This window comes from Podarcis muralis, chromosome 2 (assembly GCF_964188315.1).
Source record: "Podarcis muralis chromosome 2, rPodMur119.hap1.1, whole genome shotgun sequence".
Taxonomy (NCBI): Eukaryota; Metazoa; Chordata; class Lepidosauria; order Squamata; family Lacertidae; genus Podarcis; species Podarcis muralis.
This window is the reverse complement of record NC_135656.1, coordinates 115,702,375-115,726,722: the sequence shown is the minus strand read 5'-3', so window position 1 is coordinate 115,726,722 and position 24,348 is coordinate 115,702,375. Positions and strand designations below refer to the sequence as shown.

The 24,348-nt window shown below is 46.6% G+C and overlaps 1 protein-coding gene across 1 annotated transcript; it reads left to right on the top strand.

Moving 5' to 3' along the window:
- The first annotated feature begins 222 nt into the window (after positions 1-222).
- LOC114592189 (uncharacterized) lies at positions 223-24,173 on the top strand. The gene is made up of 10 exons (XM_077923567.1): positions 223-429; positions 1,313-2,572; positions 2,978-3,110; positions 4,207-5,328; positions 13,709-14,562; positions 15,185-15,308; positions 15,538-16,035; positions 17,243-17,887; positions 22,100-22,110; positions 22,277-24,173. Exons 2-10 carry the CDS (start codon positions 1,775-1,777, stop codon positions 23,111-23,113), a joined length of 5,022 nt encoding a protein of 1,673 aa, XP_077779693.1. The 5' UTR covers positions 223-429; positions 1,313-1,774; the 3' UTR covers positions 23,114-24,173.
- The last annotated feature ends 175 nt before the right edge of the window (positions 24,174-24,348 follow it).

Below are 24,348 nucleotides of genomic sequence, written 5' to 3'. Positions count from 1 at the left end.
CCCCGGCAGATATTTTTACAATAAGGAAATTGAGTGCAAAACACACTGGGATGTGTGGGGATAACGCGTTGACCCGGCGGTGAATGACAGGCAGAAATTCAACCGGTGCCACCCCTTTTAGCCACCCTCAAATGGAGGGCTCTGCTTGGGAACCTGAAATGAAGGTTGGGTGGAACTCTTGGGTTTTCCCCAGTGCATTTTTTTTTTTTTTTTTTCAGTGAATAGATTACAGTATCTGAGAATTCACTTCCTGCCCAACCACCCACATCACTCAACCCCCGAATTGACACCCCCCGCCTCACCTCTGGTGGCAAACTGCCTTTTCAATTACTTCTCTTTTTAAAGCTTGGAGGAAGACACAGGGGAGCTGCAAGGAGCAGATCTCTTCAGCCAGGAGGATAAGTGCAGCTGTCAAGTCTGCAGGGAAAGGTGAATTTAAAGGGGGACATTGTTGTTATGAAGGAGCGAGGCAGTGGCAGCAAGATCAGGGAGGGAATAAAACTGCAGGAGGGGCAGGGTGGACCGAGGCAGGGCTGAGGAAACCCAATGTTGTCTACTCTCCAGTGGGTCTCCAGAGGTTCAGACAGCAGCTTTCTCTGCCCTGCCTGGAGACTCCCGGGATTGAACCTGGGATTGCATGAAAAGCAGATGCTCTACTGTTGAGCTACAGCCTGCTCTTAGAAACGTTGGTCCATCTACCTTTGTGTTGTCCACACTGACTGGAAGCAGCTGTCCATGCTCTCAGGCAGCCCTACCTAGGGATGTCAGAGGTTGTACTTGGGACCTTATGCATGTAAGCTGATCCCCACACCACCAAGCTGAAGAACACAGGGCTCTGCCTTTTATAGAGTTAGAAAATTACCCCTACTATCTCAGTATAGTCCACACTGACTGGCAGCAGCTCTCCAGGGTTTCAGACAAAAGACCTCTCCCAGCAGTACCTGGAGACGGAACCTGGGACCTTCTGCATATACCATTGAGCTGCCCTGCACTTCCCAGTTTATCTCCCCTTCCAAATCTTATATAATAATAATAATAATTTTATTATTTATACCCCGCCCATCTGGCTGGGCCTCCCCAGCCACTCTGGGCGGCTTCCAAAAAAAATATTAAAATACTATAATACATCAAACAATACTATAATATATCAAACAACTATAATACATCAAAACAAATCTTAAAGCAAACATGTCCAAAGGGGTGATTACGGAAAAGTGAAGAGGTGACACAGTTATATACTTTGGGAGGTTGCTATACAGCAGAGATGGATTCGCTTGAGGCTTATGAGACCTCCTTTGTTTCCCCCCACTAGATTCCCCAAGACCCACTCACTGGAGCCAAGTGTGAAAAAGACCTATGCTTCAAATCAAAGAATTCTGAGCCTATCCATCACCACACAAAAAGACTCACTGCTGGCGATTCCCTGGAATTTGCAATTCTAGAAACCAGGAACGTCTGGACTGTGGCTGCATTAAAATTGATTGTTCTGAGTGAGGTGGAAAGCTCATTTCTGAACATTATTATAATTAACAATTAGTCGCTGTTCTCAGAAAGGTGAATGCAAGGCAACTTGCAAAAAGGATATTCTCTTGTGCATCTATTTCTCTTCCTCCCACCTCCCTCAAAACTCCTTTGACCTGTCTGCAACACCTTCGGTCTTCTATGCTTTCCTGGAGGACTAATTTACAGAGAGATTCATGGACCTTGAGGAGTGACTTTAGATGAAGAAAGCTCTTCGGAGGCTGGGTGTTCTTCCTGACATTTGAACAGTTCAATGGAGACCTTGAGAGTGGAGGTGAACATGTCTGTGGATGAAGGGGCAGCAAAGGCCCCAGGATTGCAGAAGGGAGAGCAAAACACCCCCAACGTCAAATTGTGGACAGATCTGGGGGGAACAAAAGCCCCACAGCTTGTATGCATCAAGGGGATTGGAGAATCACAAGCTATGGTCTATCCATGTCAGGTGAAACGTGAACCAGAAGAGGAGCTTCAGGAACGCTGGGAAGCCCAGTGGCAGGAGTTCCTCAAGACGTTGCAGGCCCCTCACTCAGGATGGGGGAATCATCAGGTATCAGAGGGGCCCTCCCCATGGGAGGATGCTAAGGCCTTCCTGGCCTCCTTTGAGCAAGTAGCCTCAGCCTGCCGGTGGCCTCTGGACAAGTGGGTGACCCTGCTCTTGCCAGCCCTCAGCGGAGAGGCTCAGCAGGCCTTCAACAGCCTCAGTGCCCAGGACAGGGGAGACTACAAGAAGGTGAAGGTGGCCATCTTGCAAGGGGAGTCCACTTTGAGGGAGAAGCAGCGCCAGCACTTCAGGCAGTTCTGCTACCAGGAAGTGGAGGGGCCCAGAGGCGTTTACGGCCGGCTGAGGGAACTTTGCCGCCAGTGGCTGAGAGCGGAGAGACACACCAAGGAGGAGATCTTGGAGTTGCTGATCCTGGAGCAGTTCCTGACCATCCTGCCTCAGGATATGGAGAGCTGGGTGAGGGAGAAGGGCCCAGAGACCTGCGCCCAGGCGGTGGTTCTGGCAGAGAATTTCCTGCTACAGCAGAACACAGTGAAACAGGAAGGAGAGGTGAGAGGAGTTTGATGAGGGTCCTGGAATGTGGATTCAGGAGAGAGCTGATACTTTAACATTTGTATTTTTTGACGGTCAACAATTCTGTGGTCCCCTGTTGTCTGAAGTGTGTCACTGTCCCAGAAAAGACACCCATCCTCTCTGATTTAGCAAGAGAGGGAAGGAGAGAGATTATTGTAACAAGAGCTAAGAGCAGCACCAGCTTCTTCTGCTTTGTGCCACAGTGTCCCACCTAGGAGAGGAATGAATCCCAGGCCAGACCACCTGGCTGTGCCCCTGCAGGTGTCTCCATGTCTCCTGCCTGGGGTCCAGAAATCTAGAGCTGAGGAGGAGATGGGAAGTACTAGCATGTCTGGGAGCATCTTCCCCCGTCCTGAATGGTTTTTCTCATTGCTGTTTCAGGGGCTGTGGTCCTTGGATGTGGGACTAGCTGTGAATCCCTCCGAGGCAGGCTTGGTTCCACCACCAGAGGCCTGGGAAAGGCAGTCATTCAAGGAGCTCAAACAGGAGCAAGATGAAGAGGCAAGCTTGTTTGGTAAGGATTCATTGTAATCTAATTGCTGGATGTTAACACGCTGGGGGTGAAGACTCATTCCTATTTCTGTAGCAGAGTCCCTGTCTCCAGCATTCTAGAGCTACCTGGTGAGCAAAAAAGGCGAGCTTTTTAACGACTGTCCAGAATTTGATGGCTTTGTTAATCTGGGCCATGACTCAGTGGCAGAATTTCTGCTTTACATCAGAAGTTCTCAGGTTCAGTTCCCAGCATTGCTGCGTACCACAAGCTAGCTATGCAAGTGTTTGGATTTTGTTCAGATTAAGGTCTTATTTTCAGAAATAAAAATTGCTTCAATTTAGACTATACAGTCATACCTCGGGTTACAGAGGCTTCAGGTTGCGCATTTTCAGATTGCACACCGCGCCGAACCCAGAAGTACTGGAACGGGTTACTTCTGGGTTTTGGCACTCACACATGCGCAGAAGTGCTAAATTGCGCTTTGCGCATGCACAGAGGCGCCGAATCGCAACCCGCGCATGCGCAGACGCGGCGCTGTGGGTTGCGAACGCTGTGGGTTGCGAACGTGCCTCCCACATGGATCACATTCGCAACCCGAGTGTCCACTGTAAAACCCTTTTTAATAATAGTCCATACATCCTTTTGTTATTGACTCAGAAAATCACATACTTCTATACTGGCAATTGTGACAGCTTACAATTTTTAAATCAATTTTTATTCCATTTATTCCCTTGTAACCTCTTGTTGTGATTATTACTTTGATTTATACACTCCACGTTATCAAAAGATCCTGGGGCGGTGTACAACAATAAGAACACATTTTACAGAGCATCAATAATAAAAGCTTATTAAAACTCAATAAAAAGTATAACAACAGACAGCATAATACTAAAATAAACACAATAGCAGTCCCCCCTCTCCTTGGTTTAACAGGCCACAGATTATTTAAAGGCCAGATGCCTGGGAAAGATGAATGGTTTTTCCTGGTGCCTAAAGACAAATAATGATGTTACCAGGTGAGCCTTTCTGGAGAGAGCATTCCACAGTCAGGGAGTCATTATTAAAATGCAATAAACAATTACTTATACAAGACATGTGACTCTGTTTATTCCTGCAGGTGATGTGCAGGTACATGAGAACCAACTTGATAATCTTCAGCAGCGTGATTCTGAGGTACCAGCAGATGCATCACTGCAAGGAGACGACAACTTCCGTTATTGCAAAGAGGGAAGAAGCCTTGGGAGTCAGGAGGGACTGGAGAGCAAGTGGAGAACCAAACCTGAGAAGTGCTCAGATGAAGCTGTTCCTGTCCATGAAGGTAACTTAGATCAGGAGGAAACTGGAGCCCACCCCAAAATCCACCGCTGTCATTGTGGAAAAAGTTTCCGTTGGAGCTCGAATTTCAGGGTCCATGAGAGAATCCACACTGGAGAGAAGCCGTATAAGTGTGCCGAATGCGGGATGAGTTTCCGTAAATCTGCACAGCTCAAGGCCCACGAGGGAATCCACACTGGAGAGGCGCCCTTCCGGTGTTCCATGTGCCAGAAGAGTTTTACAAGTGGCTCAAACCTCGTTGCCCACGAGAGGATTCACACTGGAGAGAAACCGTACAGGTGTACGCACTGCGGGAAAAGTTTCCGCCAGAAAGGCACCCTCACAACACACGAGAAAATCCACATTGGAGAGAAACCTTTCAAATGCTCAATCTGCGGGAAGAATTTCCGTCAGAAGGGCACGTTGACGACGCACGAAAAGATCCACCTGGGACAGAAGCCATATAAGTGCTCCGAGTGCGGGAAGAACTTCCGGACCTCTGCGGACCTGAGAGTCCATGAAAGGATTCACACTGGAGTGAAACCATATCAGTGTGCCGTGTGCCAGAAGAGTTTCACCGACGGCTCAAACCTCATTACCCACGAGCGAATCCACACGGGAGTGAAACCATATCGGTGTGGGCGCTGTGGGAAGAGCTTCTGTCAGAAGTCAGGCCTTATGACACACGAACGAGTTCACACCGGGGTCCTCCCTTACAAGCGGCCGGCTTGTCGGAAGGGTTTGGCCGGTGGCGCAAGTGGAAGTTCGTGTCAGGAAACGAACCCCGGAAACAAATTGCATATGAGTGCTGATTGTGGGGAGGGCTTCAGTGACATAGGGCATGTGAGGAGAGAAGAGTCAAACATCAGAGAACAGCCGTATGGGCTATTGGAAAAGAGTTCGGATGGAGCATCACTAGAGAGAATCTGACACTAGAGAGAATCCAGAACGCAGGGAAGCCATTTGTGTTGAGACAGGGGTGGGGAACCTGTGGCCCTGCAGATACTGCTGAACTACAAATCCCATCATCCATGCCAACTGGGTGTGGTGGGAGTTGGAGTTCTGCAACATCCAAAGGACTACAGGTTCCTCACTACTATGTTAAGGCTTTGTTAAAGGGTTAGGTCAGCCTTCCCAACCCAGCACCCTGCAGATTAAACTCCATTCATCCCCAGCAACCATGGGCAAGAGTTGGGGATGATGGGAGTTGTGATCCAAGAACTTATAGAGGGTACCAGGCTGTGGAGGCCTGGCCAGTAAGGCAGGGTTGGGAAACCTGTGGCCATTTAGATGGTGCTAGACTACAGACTTCCCTCTGCCCCAGCCAATAGTCAGAGTTGGCCTGGAGAGCCCACAGGTTAATGCCTTCCTGCCACAAGTATTTGGAGCTTGGCTATGAGATAAGTTGCATTAGTACTCTGACTTTGGAAGAAGCTCCCAATGGACAGCTGATGCTGAGGAACCCTGAAGATGAGTATCTGATCTTCAAAAGCAGTGAATCCCCAAATATTTGGAGCCCTTAAACCCATACAGAGTGGGTCTGCTTTAGTCAGACTACAGAATTTGCTGAATGTTCACACAAGAGAGGAACTTTGATATTAAAGAAAGTGACTAAATTTCAGTGAGATGCTTGCATGCTAGTGATAGGACTATGTAGGACCGGGAAGAAGCGTTGACAGTAACAAGCATTTTCAAGTTCCCAATTCATGTATTCTTGTCTTAATAGGGAATTGTGTGCAATGAACTTCTTTCTGCCTGTCTTGGCTTGGGGTGGGGGGGTGAGGATCCCTTCCACCAGGAGCCCATGCAGGTGGTAGGAGCCGGAGAGCACTTACATCCACCCAGCCACAGACTGGACCTGAATTGGGAACAATACCCATGGAGGCTGCCCAGTTAAGGCAAATGGAGCCCACCAGCCTCAGTTTGCCCTCATCCAGCCGTCACCAACCCACCTTCCTTATTACAGCCAGTCCAGTGGATAGCCCTGGCTGTCAGCACTCTCCTCCTCAGTTTCAGTGTTGTGAATCTAGAACTCAGCAAGGAGGAGGACAAAGCAAAGCAAGAATTAATTGGCTGGGCCAGTCATTGTCTCTGGTGCACCTGGTGTTGGGCTCCCTGCTTCCTGCCCCACCAGTCCCATTGAATGCCAGCCACTACCAACGAGTATTTATAAACTTTTTTTCATAACCTATTAGGATTTAGGGGTGAGCACGGAGGTGGCAAATTTCACTGATGACACCAAATTGTTTAAAAGGTAAAGGTAAAGGGACCCCTGACCATTAGGTCCAGTCGTGGCCGACTCGGGTTGTGGCGCTCATCTTGTTTTATTGGCCAAGGGAGCCGGCGTACAGCTTCCGGGTCATGTGGCCAGCATGACTAAGCCGCTTCCAGAGCAGTGCACGGAAACGCCGTTTACCTTCCTGCCGGAGCGGTACCTATTTATCTACTTGCACTTTGACGTGCTTTCGAACTGCTAGGTTGGCAGGAGCAGGGACTGAGCAACGGGAGCTCACCCCGTCGCAGGGATTCGAACCGCCAACCTTCTGATTGGCAAGTCCTAGGCTCTGTGGTTTAACCCACAGCGCCACCCGCGTCCCTACCAAATTGTTTACAGGTGATTAAAAACAGAAAGGGACTGTGAAGAGCTTGAAAATTATTGATCCAAACTGGGATCAATTTACACTGATGGGATCTGAGCTGTCGATGACTGGCAAGGAATGGGACCTTGAGGTCGTGGTGGAAAGTGCAACGAAAATGCCAACCTAGAGTGGAAAAAAGGCAAATTCTCTGCTAGGAATCATTAGGAAAGGAACTGAAAATAAAATTGCCAATGTTGTTATACAAATCTGTGATGGGAAAGGTTCAGAAAAGCGAAACGAAAGTGATCAAGGGGGTGGAGCAAGTCCCTTATGAGGATAGGTTATGATGTTTGGGTCTTTTTTGTTTAGAAAAAAAGGCCCTGGGGGGAGCACAGTAGAGGTATATAAAATTATGCACATTGTGGATAGAGAGAAGTTATCTCCCTCTCTCATAATATGAGAATTTGTAGTCGTCCAAATAAGCTGAATGTTGGAAGATTCAGGAGTAGCAAAAGGGTTAAGTTCTTCACCAACTTGGACTGCTTTAAAAAGGTAGGTTGAATTCATGGAGGATAAGCCTGTCGGTGGCTTAGCCAGTCATGATGGCTCTTTGGTACCTCTATAGAATCTGAGGTAGTGTTAGTGAATACCTGTTGCCGAGGGAACAAGAGTGAGAGGCGCCTGATTGGCCACTGTGGGAAATAGAATGTTGGGCTATATTGAGCTAGCAAAGGCTCTTCTTATGTTCTTAACCCATTCAACCCTTACCCAGCCCTGAATTTCTGACAACAATGGTGCATTCCGTATGCTGTATATGGAAATGATGTGTGTTATTCCTTGTGTTTAAAACTTTAAAAAATAAATATGCCCATTATCAAGCTGAATTTTCTTTTCTAGAAAATTTACTGAAGCAGTCTTGTTGCCTCTGATTTTTAAGGACAACCTGACAGAGGCAAACAAAGTGTCCCTCAGGGCTAGTTCTTACAGGGCAAACCTGTGTCACTTCATTTATTTTTGAAATTTCTATACTACCCTTCATCAAAAGACGATTGGATAGTGTTTTGGGTTTACACCCGCACACCACACATTCCTAAAATTATTTGTAAATCATATGAAATTACAGTAAGAGCTATAAAAACATCAGTAAATATTGGTTAGTGAAAATTGCAATGCTTTGTATCAATAACACTGCTTTTAGGAGATGTCTAAGAGAAGACAAAATGATTCCTGCTGAACCTCTACTTAGCAGGGAGTTTCACAGGGCAAGGCCTGCCACACTGAAGGCTTAGTAGAGGCATCCATCCATCTTGGGAGATGATGAAGGAGTGCTCCTTTGAGGGTGAGGTCAAGCTGTTGGAAGGTCGCAGCTCCTGTTGTGGCTCTAGAGATGATATGGGAGAGACATGTTTTGTTGCAGCTGGGGAAGATGAAGACGTCTAGTTGTGCTGTTGCAGATGCACCCATAGTATTTCTTTGCACTCCTCCCAGCCATCATTTCTCCTCTGATCATTGCTATGGATACACAACTTGACTGTCTGTCTCCAGGCACTGCAGTCTTCTGCAAGCGATTCCCACAGCGGGGCAAAAGGGAGCATATATGCCATATATATGACAACCATTGTCAGAAACTCAGATATATAAGCTAGGTGCCAAATGACTCCTTAAACCAAGGTTACAGTCACTAGAACAGAATGTCTGCTTGCCATTTTTTCAAATTATGGACTGACACTGGTTGATTCTCAGATAAACATCTGACTAGTTCAGATGACAACTTTGAGCTAGGTTAAGAACACTGAGAATTTAAAGAAGAAAAGTCACTTGATCCAGGGACAGTCCACGTATATATTTGCCTATTCCTACCTCTTTTTCTTAATGGTGACACGGACCATTCATAACATGAGAATATTCTTCACAACTGTGGGCAGGGCAGTGGGGTGGGGTAAATAAAGACAAGCTACAGCAATTAACTATAATATTGTTTACTGCTCCTGTGCAGGCTGAACAGAGGGGGGGGGGAATCATTCTTATTGTTCAGATAGAATTTATCTGATAGAATTCTACAGGATGTGGTATTAGTGTGTGAAAACTGAGGATCCAATGATCTCTAGATGATGCAGATGTCAGGCAAATAGCCAGGCCCAGGTGTGAAATGTACCTGTTGCCTGGCTAAATTCTTATCAACACACACACACACACACACACACACACACACACACACATTCATATTCAACTGAGAAAACTCTCTCTCTCCCTCCCTCCCTCCCTCCCTCTCTCTCTCTCTCTCTCTCTCTCTCACACACACACACACACACACACACACAGAGAGAGAGAGAGAGAGTTTCACGAGTTTGTGTGTGAGTAGGCAGAGATCCAAAGGAAATGAAATACAGGAAAGTGCACAGATTGTTAGGCCATTCACAGCAGCAACCCAAAAACAAAAACAAACCAGTTGTTCCAAGTTCACATAGCTAAGATGCAGCGGCAACATGTGCTTTTTGAAACAATCGATAGGGATGGGGGAGGCTAAGATACATTGAGCCCAGCCCCTCCACCCATAAAGCAGTTGAAGGGTTAAATCCATACAATTCCACTTGGATTCCTAGCAAGGCCTGGAAACCTGAGAAATCTGATGCACTGCAAACCCCAAAGGGCTGCAGTTTTTATGGTTCTCTAGCAACATTTCTGACTCACAGTTGCAGTTTTACAAGAAACCCCTATAGGGAAAAGCGCTGTCAGATTTGACATTTTCTTAGTCATTTTTATTTTGAATAATTTTTTTATTAAAAAAAAGACATTTTCTGCTCGTTCTTCCCATGCTCAACAGGAATCAGGGGGGTAAAAATAATTTGGTGTATGCGTAAGAAAAATCCTGGTTGGATCAGCAGGACATAGGCCACCATAGTCCAGCACCCTGTTCTTACGGTGGCCAGATAGATGTTGCACTGGGAAGCCTGGACGTGAGCCCAACAACCAAACCCTCCCTCCCTGTGATTTCCAGCAACTGATATTCAGAGGCAGAACAGAGCCCTCCCAAGCTAGTAACCATTGCAATAGTGGCTGGTGCTCCCTGGGGAAGAAAGCAGGGAGCCAAAACAGCAGCCAAAGCCACTGACAGGCAGAGGCAACTAATTCTAGTTTTGTCCCTGGCCCTCTTCTCTGGTGAGTTGCACAAGTGCAACACTGAGACTGAACGGCAGGACCAACCCCTGGACTGGTTATGCATTAAGAAGGCAGGCAGGTGAGGACTGGCAGACCCAATGGATTTTATTTATTTATATTTACTGCATTGATGATATCCCACCTTTTTCTCCAAGGAGCTCAAGGAGAGGGGGCACCACACGGTTCTCCCCCTCCTCATTTGATCCCCACAACAACCCTGTGAGGTACGATCGGCTGAGAGAAGGCTGTGGCTGGCCAAAGGTCTCTCAGTCAGCTTCATGGTTCAGTGGGGATTTGAACCCAGGTCTCCGAAGGTCCTAGTTTGACGCTCTAACCACTACGCAACACTGGCTCTCTGATATCGCTATTTCATATTTCAAAAAGATAATGAGGTGGTTTGCAACAAAGACACACAAAACCATACAGTGAAAACCATGAAAAAATGAAAGCAATAATCAATTACAGTGGTACCTCGGGTTAAGTACTTAATTTGTTCTGGAGGTCCGTTCTTAACCTAAAACTGTTCTTAACCTGAGGTACCACTTTAGCTAATGGTGCCTCCTGCTGCTGGAGCACGATTTCTGTTCTCATCCTGAAGCAAAGTTCTTAACCCGAGGTAATATTTCTGGGTTAGCAGAGTCTGTAACCTGAAGCGTATGTAACCTGAAGCGTCTGTAACTCGAGGTACCACTGTAATCATTGGGGAAAGATGCATTCTTATTTGCCTGCACAGGCCTGGCGGAGTAGAAAAAATTTAAGCAAGGCATTTAAAAGCTGAAACTTTCGAATTTGTCTCAGCGCTCTGTGAATTTATATGCTTTAGTGGAGATCCCTGCATTGCGGGGGGTTGGACTAGATGACCCCGAGGGAACCCCTTCCAACTCCATGTTTCTATCATCCCTTTTGGAGCTGTCCAAGTTGGTGGCTGTGACCACATGGCGTGGGTGCGAATGCCACTGTGCTGTGCAATGAGGCTGTTTCTTTAGCCTCTCCCGAAAGAGACTTTTTCACCCTTCCTGCCTGATTTATTTTGAAAAAAGAACAAGAACTGCAGCCAAGGATGCCCTGCACTTTTCCTCAGATGAAGTCCAAGGAGAACCGGAAATGAAGGCTCTTGCTTTGGGTTTTGTTTTTTTTAAGGCTTGTTTCCTTTCAAGCACCTATCTCTTTGTGGTAAACAAAGGGCATCCACTTCCTGCCCCCTCCCCTCTTTCTCCCCTCTGGAGGGAAACTGGCTTTTGAATATCTTCTTGCTGCAGAGAACAGGCTGCCAAGCCGGGAGAGAAGTGTGCAGCAGTGCCAAGGCTGCGAGGGAGAGGTGAGTGAAAATGGGGGGGGGGGGGGCTTAAAAGGGGAGAGGGCAGGAGGAAGCTGCAGTTGGATAGAGAATGCAAAATTGCTGGAAAAACAATGAAACTACTGCTGCAATCCCAGATCCTGGGAGAACAATAGGGCAGCAGCAACAAGATTCAACCTCTCTCCTAATAATAATAATAATAATAATAATAATAATAATAATAATAATAATAATAATTTATTATTTATACCCTGCCCATCTGGCTGTGTTTCCCCAGCCACTCTGGGCGGCTTCCAACAAAGTATTAAAATACAGTGGTCTGTTAAACATTAAAAGCTTCCCAAATTAAACCAATTCCAAACAGCCTGCTAAAGAGCGATGTGGGGGAACCTGTGGTCCTCAAGATGTTGTTGGACTGCAACTCCCATCATTCCTGACTATTGGTTGTGCTGGCTGGGGCTAATGGGAGTTGGAGTCCTAATAAGCATTTGGAGGGCCCCAGGGGTTTCCCGCTCCCAAATCCCTGCTGCAAAGTGCATGCTAGTGCAGAAGTGGAAAGATGTCACAAGTGTACACACTAAATCATAGAATCACAGAATTCTAGAGCTGGAAGGGATCCCGTGGGTCATCTAGTCCGACCCCCTGCAATGCAGTAATTCTGTGCACAGTTGTCCCTGGGTGGGCTCAAGCCAGCATCTTTCTGGAAGCTAGCATAAAGTTGCCAGGCGTTGCACAGATTCTGTCGCTGTGCCTAGGAACAGCAGCTTCAGCCTCAACTGTACCACACCACTCGCAATGTTAAACTACACAGGAGCAGGTGGTTGTTTTTTCTCCCACTGGTGAGTTGGCAAGCCTGAGTTGCCACCTTTTCTTCAGCTTTCCTGATTGGGCTCCTCTGCTTGCCGCCAACCTTAGATAGACATTAGAGTGAAGTTTTGCACTGAAAGAGAAATCTATTATTTGAGGGAATGCCTGTTTCTTCCTTGAGAGGTGGTGTGTTCACCTTAACGGGAGGTATTTACCGTAATAGCAACCGCCTGTTGGGGAAACTGTGCTGTAGTTGCATTTTATGTCTTTCACTAATCAGGGAGTTAGTCTAGATGAGAGGAAGAACCCTTCCTTCTCTGTGTCTCCATTCACATCATACATTTTAAAATAGGATTATATCACTTTAAACTATCATTTTTTTCTGCCAAAGAATCCTGGGAACTGTAGTTTCTAAAGGGTGCTGAGAGTTGCCCCCTATTCCTCTCACAGAGCTACAGTTCCATATTAGTATAAACAGCCCCTCTTCTTGGGAAACTCTGGGAGTTGTAACTCTGTCAGGGAATTGAATTGTGTTATCTGCAGTTAATACCGTTACCAGTGATGTGTTTATTTTGCATTGTTTAAAAATAAATAATCCATGTTAGAGTTTATTTCCTCTGAAACACAGTCATACCTCAAATTTATATTTAGCCTCTGCAAGTTGCTCATACCATAACATAAAATGGAAAGTGTGCCACAGTTCCATTGATTTATTTGCCCATCCTTCATCCTTCTCCATCAGTTCTGGGGCTGTTTATATTGGCCTGTCTTTCCGGACAGTTGTAGGGATTCCTGAAATAATGGATAAGAATCATTTTGAAATTCTGTCAATCTCAGTTTTAGAGTTTGGATTTGATATCCCGCTTTATCACTACCTGAAGGAGTCTCAAAGCGGCTCACATTCTCCTTTCCCTTCCTCCCCCACAACAAACACTCTGTGAGGTGAGTGAGGCTGAGAGACTTCAGAGAAGTGTGACTAGCCCAAGGTCACCCAGCAGCTGCATGTGGAGGAGTGGGGATTCAAACCCGGTTCACCAGATTATGAGCCCACCGCTCTTAACCACTACACCACACTGGCTCTCTCTCTTTTATTTCAGATGTGTGGAACACACTTTTCCAACAATAGTGTTGAGCTTGACGCACCTTGCAACAGTAATATTGCATTTGAAAATGATAGGTAAATAACATTATAAGAAAGAAGCTGTTTCTTAGGACAGTAGTGTTTAGTCTGTTCTAAGCTCCTTGCACCCAGAGAGCTAGTTTATCAGGAAGGTCCAGACACTTTGTGAGGGCAGGAATATCAGTTGCTTTGCCTGTGGTTCCCAACTAAACATTCACATAAATATTGTTCCCTTTCAGGTGAAGCCTGCAGCACTTCATCGGAGAGACCACAACACCCTGAAACTTATAGTTTCCTAGAAGACTGTAATATAGCAAGAGATTAATGGACTGACTGTGAGGAGTAAGAGAAAGCCCACCAGAGGCTGGGAACGCCTCCTCACATCTGAACAGTTCAATGGAGACCTTGAGAGTGGAGGTGAACATGTCTGTGGATGAAGGGGCAGCAGAGACCCCAGGATTGCAGAAGGGAGAGCAAAACACCTCCAACATCAAATTGTGGACAGATCTGGGGGGAACAAAAGCCCCACAGCTTGTATGCATCGAGGGGACTGGAGAATCACAAGCTACAGTCTATCCACAGCAGGTGAAACGTGAACCAGAAGAGGAGCTTCAGGAACGCTGGGAAGCCCAGTGGCAGGAGTTTCTCAAGACGTTGCAGGCCCCTCACTCAGGATGGGGGAATCATCAGGTATCAGAGGGGCCCTCCCCATGGGAGGATGCTAAGGCCTTCCTGGCCTCCTTTGAGCAAGTAGCCTCAGCCTGCCGGTGGCCTCTGGACAAGTGGGTGACCCTGCTCTTGCCAGCCCTCAGCGGACAGGCCCAGCAGGCCTTCAACAGCCTCAGTGCCCAGGACAGGGGAGACTACGGGAAGGTGAAGGCGGCCATCTTGCAAGGGGAGTCCACTTTGAGGGAGAAGCAGCGCCAGCACTTCAGGCAGTTCTGCTACCAGGAAGTGGAGGGGCCCAGAGGCGTTTACGGCCAGCTGAGGGAACTTTGCCGCCAGTGGCTGAGAGCGGAGAGACACACCAAGGAGGAGATCTTGGAGTTGCTGATCCTGGAGCAGTTCCTGACCGTCCTGCCCCAGGATATGGAGAGCTGGGTCAGGGAAGGCAGGCCTGAAACCTGCGCCCAGGCGGTGGCCTTGGCAGAGAATTTCCTGTTGCAGCAGCAAAACACAGTGAAGCAGGAAGGAGAGGTGAGGGGTATTCGATGCTGGTCATTCTGGTGGTCCTGGAAGGTGGATTCAGAAGAGAGTGGCTGCCCCGATTTTTGCATTACTTGATTGGTGCCAATCCAGTTACAGCTCGGATGGTTAGATAAATGGCATAGGAACTGAAGAGATACTGTTGCCACTAGCATTTTAGATCAGATTTTTGCAGCTAGCTTTCTGGGGTTATGGTGGAGTCAGCTGGGATAAAGTTCCTCTATGGAAACAGGAATACAGGAATATACCAAGTCAGGCTCAGTACTGCTGACAAATGACTGGCAGCAGCTGTAGAGAGGACTCTCCTGCACGCTATATACCACTTTAAACAGCCATGGCTCCCCTCCAAGAATCCTGGGAAGTGTAGTTTGTTAAGGATGCTGAGAGTTGTTAGGAGACCCTATTCCCCTCACAGAGCTACAATTCCCAGAGTTCCCTGGGAAGAGGGACTGGTAGTTAAACCCTCTGGGAATCGTTTAATTCTGTGAGGGGAATAGGGCGTCTCCTAACAACATTCTGCATTACCTGTAGTTTCTTGACCAAGGGCAAGGGAACCCCGTACTGAGTTTGCCTCTCTTGGAGCACTAATGCCTTGATTTTTCTTTAATTGCAGCTTCAGATGTCTCAACCTCAGGGGATAATAACGACTGTGGATTCCTCTGAGGCCAGCCAGGTCTTGCCCTTGGACACCTGGCAGAGGCAGGTTTGCCAGGCCACTGAACAAGCGAGAAAAGTAGGTAAGGACACAAGTGGTAAGACTCAGGTTGCATCAGAATGATGGAAATTTGATTGGGTTGTTGTATCTAAGGAAGTCATATTGTTGGTGCAAGGACTTCCACCTGTGCCATGGGACTTCATCTGCTCTCTAGAGATGAGAAGGCCTGGGGGAGGGATAGAAAAATGGGGGGACCCAGTTTTTCTTTAATTTTAAATGTGACAGGCACCACATTCTGCTTATTCTTGTAGTTGATGGGCAAATGCGCAAGAACAAGATGAAGGAGCCTTATCATGGATGTTCTGTGCAGGTGGCACCAGAAAAGCGCTCCTTAGGAAGAGGCGACATATTCCAGTATCACAACGAGGCCACAGGTCTTCAGATTTTGCGAGAGTCAGAAAAGGAGCAGGGAAAGGATACGACAAAGAGTTTTGCCGAAACCCTTTCTTGTTCGGAAGGGGGCTCTCAGAGGCAAGTGGCCATAGCCCAGAATAACACCCTGCATGGCAAGGGAGAAAAGGCCCAGAGTGACCTCAGAGGAGACTCCCGGTGGAGCTCAGACATTCGCATAATCCACCTGCTTGAGAAACCAGGGCAATTGCAGTACCGAGTGGAAACCTTTGGTGAAAGCTCAACCCTTGTGGCAAGTGAGAGAAACCCCCAGGGAGAGAAGACGCATAAGTGCACCTACTGTGGGAGGAGCTTCTGTCATAGGGCAAGTCTCGCAGCACACGAGAGAATCCACACAGGTGAGAAAATGGGTCTGTGTCAGGCTGAAAGATGCATTTGCTGGGCAGGAGGAGAACTCCATGGGTGCCTGAGCAGATCAGGGGCTGAATTGAAGGAAGTCCCCATTGCCATCCCTGGCAGATCCAGTTAAAAGGATCTGGGGGTTTTCCCTGTCCCTGAAACCCATCCTTAACTGCATGGCCACAGGAATAGTTAATACAGGGCTAAGGTAGACTATTAGTCTCACTTGGTATAAAGTGGCTTAGCAGGTGTAAATCAATGGCTGGATACACACTGACCCATTTGCAACACAAAAATGTAGTTTTTCTCATTCCAGAGTCATTCATGCTTGTCCTCAGCATGCAGATGGAACAGGCGATTGCAGTCTTGGTATACAACCATGGCTACTATTTTTTAATTATTATTTAAATTTATTGGTTGCTTTGTTAACCTAGGTAACTGAAAGTGAATTACAATATATAAAAAGGCAAACACATACATTGAAATGAGCATAAAAGAAAAAACAAAACAAAGACAATCTTAAAGACAATCCTGTTTTTAAAAGACAGGATTAAAACATTCCGCCTGCTCAAGTTGGCTACAGATAATTAAGAACCAAAGGCCTGGCAAAAAAGACATGGGTTTGCCTGGTGCCCAAAGCTATGTAATGATGGTGCCAGGCAAGCCTCCCTGGGGAGAGCATTCCACAAGTGGGGAGCCACCACCAAAAAGGCCCATTCTCATGTTGCCACCCTCCAGACCTCTTGAGAAGGGGACACACAAAGGTCACGGTGATTCGTTTTCTTGCTCTGTTGTTGCTTTTATTGCCTTGTGAGACCCTTTGGGCACATTTCTGTGGAAAAGCTGCATGCAAATTTAATGGGTCTCCTCTCGGTGGGACTAGTATTGGATGCAACACGATGTCTTCTTGTCCTGATGGCTACCTCCGGATAGGACTAGAATTAGATACAAACATTAAAATAATGTGGAAAACGGGTGAAGATACAGATTTTTCCTTCTTTGGGGTGGAGAACCTTTTTGCTTTAGTTGAGATTCCTGCATTGCAGGGGGTTGGACTAGATGACCCGTGGGGTTCCTTCCAATTCTACAATTCTGTGATTCCATGTTTAAATTTGAGGAACAGGACAGAGATTTGCAGCTGTTGGGAACTCTTAGCCAGAGCAAGGATTTCACATCAAGGTTCTTTTTTTATATATACACATCCAGGAGCACTTGAAACCGTGGGACATCGCCTTCAGCAGCAAAGCTCAGAACAACTGGAGCTAAGAGAGTTGAGAAGAGGCAAGATTTCGCGTCATGGCAAAGAGGGAGTGAGGCCTGCGGGTCAGCAGGGGATCAGGCCAGAGAGGAACGTGGATGGAGCTCTTCCCAGTAAAGGAGGCGACTTGGGGTGGGAAGAGGGCAACGGTCACCAGAGGCTCCACCACTGCCATTGCGGAAGGAGCTTCAAGCACCGCTGCAACCTGAAAGCCCACGAGCGGACCCACACGGGAGAAAGGCCCCACAAGTGTTTGGACTGTGGGAGGAGCTTCGGCAAGGGTTCCACGCTCCGGGCTCACGTGAGGACTCACACCGGGGAGAAGCCGTACATGTGCTCCACCTGCGGGAAAAGGTTCACGACCAGGTCGGGCCTCCTGACCCACGAGAGAATCCACACAGGGGAGAGGCCCTATAAGTGTTCGGACTGTGGGAGGAGCTTCATCCAGAAGTCCTGCCTTCTGGCCCATGAGATAAGCCACAAAGGAGAGAAGTCGTACAGCTGCTCCGATTGCGGGAAGAACTTCGGGCACAGCTCAGGCCTTCGTGTGCATCGGAGAATCCACTTGGGAGGGAGAACCACAGAGAAGCTCTGACTGCAGTGGAACAAATGGACAGACAAACCATGGTTAAAGCAAACCACGGCTGAGCGTTAAATGTGCTAATGCGGTGTCCCTTTGGAGCTACAAATTGGTGTTGTTAAGGCGAAGGAGTCTTTCAGATATCAATATGTGATGGGTGAGGACTGAGACCTGGCAGTTGTGAAGAACACATAAAGCTTTGTTGAACCCGATTTACCCCCCTGATTCTCCCAAATAAAACCTCGTAGTTCTTATTTCAGCAGTAAACTGGTGTCTTGAGCTGTACAATTTCTGACGGTAGTAGGGAGCTCAATATGTTCAAATAATTCACTATTAAAAAGAAGCAAACACCCTGCATCTAGAAAGCTAGTGTGCCAATGAGAATCATTTTAGCCCAGGCACACTAGTTTTCTATATGCAGGGTTGTTGTTTTTATGCATTCAGGAACATGAGTCCTCCCCCTGCAATCTGAAGTGGTACTTGCCAGAGGCAGATTTACCCCCTTTAGGTGAAGCAGATCATAGCTGGAATTGTATCTCTCTTGAAATTTTTCACATTGTATGGTTGCCTTTTATTTATTTGCCCCTGAAGAAATCGTGCACAAGTGGAAGCTCATCTTTGTGAGTTGCTGTCCCAATTTGTATTATACAAACTGATCGTTTTATTTTTCATGTTTTAAAAGCAAGGTCTGCACTTTGGGCCAAACAAACCCCAACACTAACTGAGTTAGCAATGCCAGGAACAAGACCTTGAGGTTGTGGTGGATAGTTTTGATGAAGACATCTATCTACCCAGTGTGTGCCACAGCTGTGATAAAGGCAAATTCTACCCTGGGAATTGTTAAGAAGGGAATTGAAAATAAAACTGCTGATATCATCATGCTGTTCTACAAATCTATTGTAGTAAGAAAAATACTGCTTCCTTTCCCTTATGGGGTATCTAAGAGCCCGTATAGAGTCCTTATGTAGGTTCTCTGTCGGTAGGAGAAAATAACACAGGCCAACCAGAGAGTATTGAGTAGCAAAGCAGCTAGTAAGCCTGATCTTTCTTAAACTGTTGCAACAGGGTCCCCCACTCCCCCATGCAGGGGAGGAGAGGAACCCAGAACATTGGTGTGCAAGCTCTTATATAGACATTTGAAGTTGCCTGCAGCTCAAGACCACCCCCCAAAACATCATAGAAACAGAAAGAGGTGGTCCCCAGCAGAAAATTGAGTGTGTTGCTTCTACCTGATAATGCCTTATCTGATTGCCTTTTCTGGGTAGCCTGGCCATTCCTTTGAGATGGTAAATACTTAGTTCCTGAATCTCTTACGCATATTGATAGTGTTCTCAGCTTAACAGATAAGGTAGTACCTCGGGTTAAGTACTTAATTCATTCCGGAGGTCCGTTCTTAACCTGAAACTGTTCTTAACCTGAAGCACCATTTTAGCTAATGGGGCCTCCCGCTGCCACCGCACCGCCGGAGCACGATTTCTGTTCTCATCCTGAAGCAAAGTTCTTAACCCGAGGTACTATTTCTGGGTTAGCGCAGTCTGTAACCTGAAGCGTATGTAACCCGAGGTACCACTGTACTTGCCAGACTGTATTTACAGGGACGTGTAAGCCTCTATAGTCCAAAGACAATTGGAAAGCTTTTCCCATTTCCTTCCTCCTTGCAGAGAAATATTTGAGGTCAATTTGGGAGAGTCAAAATGGCTTCAGAATTGCTCTCCTGTACTGTTTCAGACACTATACTTATGCATGTGTATTTGCCCTGTACATTTATGAACATTTATTCTATATATATGAACTTATAATTCCTATAACACTATGCTGAGACTGCATTTGGAATACCAATACCGTATATGTACAGCTCTGGTCATCTCGCTTCACGGAAGGATATTGCAGAGCTGGAAAAGTTTATTTTTACATTTCTACCCCACCTTGAGCTGCCCTAAGGAGCTCAAGCTGGCACGCATGGTCCCCCCCCCCCCCGCCTCTCAATTTTATCTTCACAACAACCCTGTGAGGTTTATTAGGCTCAGACTAACTATTCCAATCTCACCCTGTAAGTGGCAGAGTGTGGAATTTAAACCCTGGGCTCCCAAGTCCTAGTCCAACCTTTAAGCACTTTACTATGCAGGCTCTTTTATGTGTGTGTGTATACATATAAGCACAGCAACACATTCAGGTTGCCCAGTCACAATTTATCTTGCACTACCAACTTGCTCCACCATCAGACTTCATTGCATTAAGAAAAGCGGCAGGAAACAGGTCGGATTATCGACCAGAGAAGAGTGTCTGCAAGTTTATTCATTACTCAAATGGTTAAATCCACCGAGTTTAGCTCCGGTTCCTAGAAAGGCCAGAGAGCTTGAGAGAGAATGAAGGAGGAAGATGACGATTGAATAGGAAAGCCACTTCCTTACCATACCTTTTCCCATCGCGCCCCCTGGAGGTGGGTGGCGGGGTTGGCTTGTTCTACGACCTTTGCAGAAAAGGGGGTTCGCGTTGGAGCCTTTTAACAGATCTCCCCACTCCACCCCCAGCTGCAGTTAGCAGGGTTTGCATTGCAAAAGGCTGCAAGGAGAGGTGAGCGTGGAGGGAAAGGAAGGGGTTTTAAAGGGGAGCCTAGTAAGTTCCAGAGAATGCACAGCAGCAGCCTAAGAGCTGGTTGCTCAAGAAGGGAGAGAGACTGAAGAAGAGGAAGAAAAAAGATCCGTTGTGTGTTCAGATACTCTGGTTTCGTCGATTATCTGGCATTTCACCCTGGTAAATCCGTGTGTGTGTGTGTGTGTTGGGAAGGAGTGCCTTTACCATTATGATTGTAAAATAGTAATACCAGTACATTTCTGGTCAAGGCATTTCTGCTCATGTAAGCCTATCCAAGATGCCTAGAATGCTTTAGTCGGCCTTTAACTACACTTATTTTAATTAAAAACAGCTTGCATTTTTTTAATCTGTTTTTGTTGACAGTTATCATCATCATTATTTGCAAACCCTTTAGAGGTTTTGGGTACAATCCAGCAGTATACAATATAGTTATTACTCATATCATTATTTACTATCCCAGCTTCCTAACAGCTTGTGGTACCAGCTGCTTCCTGGTTGGCCACACTGAGAACAGGATGCTGAACTAGATGGGACACTGGCCTGAAATAGCAGGGCTTTTTCTGGTTGTTGTTGTGGCCCTCAGGCTGAAAAAGTGCCCCATCTCTGCTGTAAGGGGGTGCTGCCACTGAGACATCCCTCTGCCCAGTCACCATCCACCTCATTTCCTAAGGCAGGTGTCCTAGAGCAGAATCCCAGGTGACGATTTTAATATTTATTTATTTATGGCACCATTTATATGCCGTTCCCAGGGAGTTCTCTGGCAGCCTATGATAAAGAGGTTCAAAGGCAGTCCTAACCTTAAGCATACAAATGCAGCATAGCATTAAGCAACGTGGAAAAAACACGTTGAAAACTAAAGGATTCTCAGGCAGCACAAGCAGAACTCAAAACCCTTAGAGTTCCAAATCCTGCAATCCCTTAAAGACTTTGAAACTTTATTTTAAAAAAGCTGGCATGCTATATATCTTCACCCAACTCTGACTTCTGCTGTGTTCACATTACTGTCTTAGAACAAAATGAAGCAGTCTTCCCTCTGGCCCACATGATATGAATATCAGGCAAATAGCCCTGAAGAGAGGTTCCAGATCTCAGAATAGTTGTGCTCTTTGTGCCTCTAGGCAAAAGTGCTGTTTTCAAATGCTGCAAAAGAAGAAAGGACAAAGAATGCATCCATCCATTCGTACAGAAACACCTCTCTTTTCCTTTCATGCAACGAAAGGCTTCATAACAATTCAAGTCAGGCAAAAGCACTCAAGGAAGGAAAGGCTTCTGGGAGGGGTTGTGACTTAGTGGCCCTGAGGGCCAAACAGAGAGATTTGAAGAGTCACTTTTGTTCCTGAGCCTGAGGTTCCTTACCCCAGCCTTAGGACATTGTCTTGTTGCTCACCTGGTGCTGAGCTGCTTGTCTTTCTGCAGTCAGACATGTCCTTCTCTTTGCCCAAGAACGTTTAGGTTGTTTATATCCTAGCCTTTCATCTTCTGTGTCACTACTGCCTTTTGGCTGTTCTCATACTGTGGCGAGCCATTTTAAAAGACTTCAGCCTGACATGTGGGGTAATATTTATTCGTAAGAAATAAGCATCCAGAGCAGGATGTGACTCATTATGATTCTCCCTTTCGTCCTGGGCAGGTTATGGACAGGTGCGTGAGAATATGACGGAAGAAGCTTCAGGAGCAAGTGGATCTGGGAAAGATTTGAGTGAAGCTGCTCCCAGAGGATTGTTTGGATATGACGAAAGTGAAAGATCATGATTATGGTGCCCTAAAGCCATGTGCTGATGTCAAAGGCAGCTTCCAACAGAGCTGAAATCACAAACACCAAATAATGCATACAGGAGAGGATAAATATAAGTGTTCAGAATGTGGGAAAACCTTCAGCCGGAGCACCAACCTTCTTGTACATGAAAGAACCCACACTGGAGAGAAACCATACGAGTGCTCCAGCTGTGGGAGAAGCTTCACCCACAGTTCAAATCTTAGGGCACATGAAAAAATACACACAAGAGAAAAGCCGTATGCATGCACAGACTGTGGCCAGACCTTCTATCACAGCTCGAGCCTTACAGCGCATGAGAGAATCCACACAGGGGAGAATGTACACAGGTGCCCACACTGTGAGAAGGTCTTCACTCGTGGCTCAGTTTTTAGGAAACACATGAGAATCCATACAGGTGAGAAACCATTCAAGTGCTCAGACTGTGGGAAAAGTTTCTCTCAGAGGTGCAATCTTATTATCCACGGGAAGACCCACACAGGAGAGAGACCCTTTAAGTGCTCCAATTGCGGGAGAAACTTCAGTCGAAAATGTGACCTCATCGCACACGAGAGAATCCACACGGAAGAGGACCCATACAAGTGTCTGCACTGCGGGAAAAGCTTCTCTCAGAAGTCCAACCTTGTCATACATGAGAGGATCCATACAGATGAGAATCCATATCCGTGTCTGCACTGTGGGAAACGCTTCCGTCAGAAGGGGAACCTCATGACGCACATGCGGATCCACACAGGAGAGAAGCCGTACCAGTGTCTGGATTGCGGGAGGAGATTCAGTCAGAAGGGCAGCCTCACATCACATGAGAAAACCCATTCAAGAGAGAAAAGGACGTCTGAAAGCTTAACTTGCATGCAGGAAGTGAGGACTTGATATTTTTCAGCCTCAGGTGGAAGTACCTGATTTAGTTTTTTGGCTTGGGAGAGCCCTGGTAGTTCCTCAAAACCTTACTAAGGGCTCTCTCAGTGCAAAGATCAATAGGGGCAAACATGCTTCCCTGAAAGATGGATTGCCCACTAATATTGATTGTCCTCAACACATAGCTATCGATCTACCAGGCTTGTCTTGTGTTCTTATGCACCACAAACCCTGCCCCTAAAAAGATAAAACCCTAGTTATTGTTGCTGGAAAATACAGGACTGTGAAACCAGTTAGGATCAGTTAGACGTAGTAACATTAGTCAGCAGCACTCAAGCTTTAATACATCTGTCATGTTCTTTAAAAAGAAAAGGCATTTGGGGGGGTTACTTAAAATACTCTGTTTGCAGCTCTTGGGGGTTCTTAAAATGATATGTTGTATGTGTATATTTTAGCCCTGGTGTTGGAATTTGCTCTGCAGAGGGGCTCAAAAGGTAGGAAATGGTTTAAGAGAAGGGCAGGTTCATAACCACCTCTTCCTGGTAGTTCATTTAACAGAGTCCTACCGCCTCAGTTTCATAACGGAGTGGGTCAGCTGCTCCTTCTTCATAGTTATCCCGTATCTGCACTTGGAAATTGATCACTTTCGCCTGCCTACAGCGGAGTTGTCAAGGATTGTTGGGGAAATTTACGCGAAACACTGTGAACACTAAAAAGATAATTCTACTACAAATTAGATTTGTAATGAAACGCAGCAGTCTGTAGTAGGGTGCTCATGGTTATCTTGCTGTCTTCTATGATACTTCTCTCTCTCTCTCTCCCCCCCCCACACACTTTTCCTGTCTCATTAGAGAATCAGCTTTTCAAGGCCACTAGAAATGTGTGTTCCTCTTTGGCCTGTTTTCGGAAGGTTTTCTAAAGTTGCTGGGATTCCTCTATGCCTGCTGATACTTTGTGCATGGATGTTGTCATTTTGGCTACCTTTGGGCCAGCGCTTGAAGAACCCAGTAGCCATGTGATTGCCTCCTTTTTTTGATTTTGTTTTTAAATAAAATTGTTTCCTTTTTCTCCTTCACGCCCTCCCCTTCCCACCCGTTTTTATATGTGACTGACTGAAACCTCCACTGTATAAAAGCAGTCCTTGCATATAGAAATCTAGCAAGTCAGGGGGAAGTATGTTAGGGCCAAATAAATTTCTACTGCTTGTGGGCGTATTCCCACAGGCCTCTGTTTGGCCACGGTGAGAACTG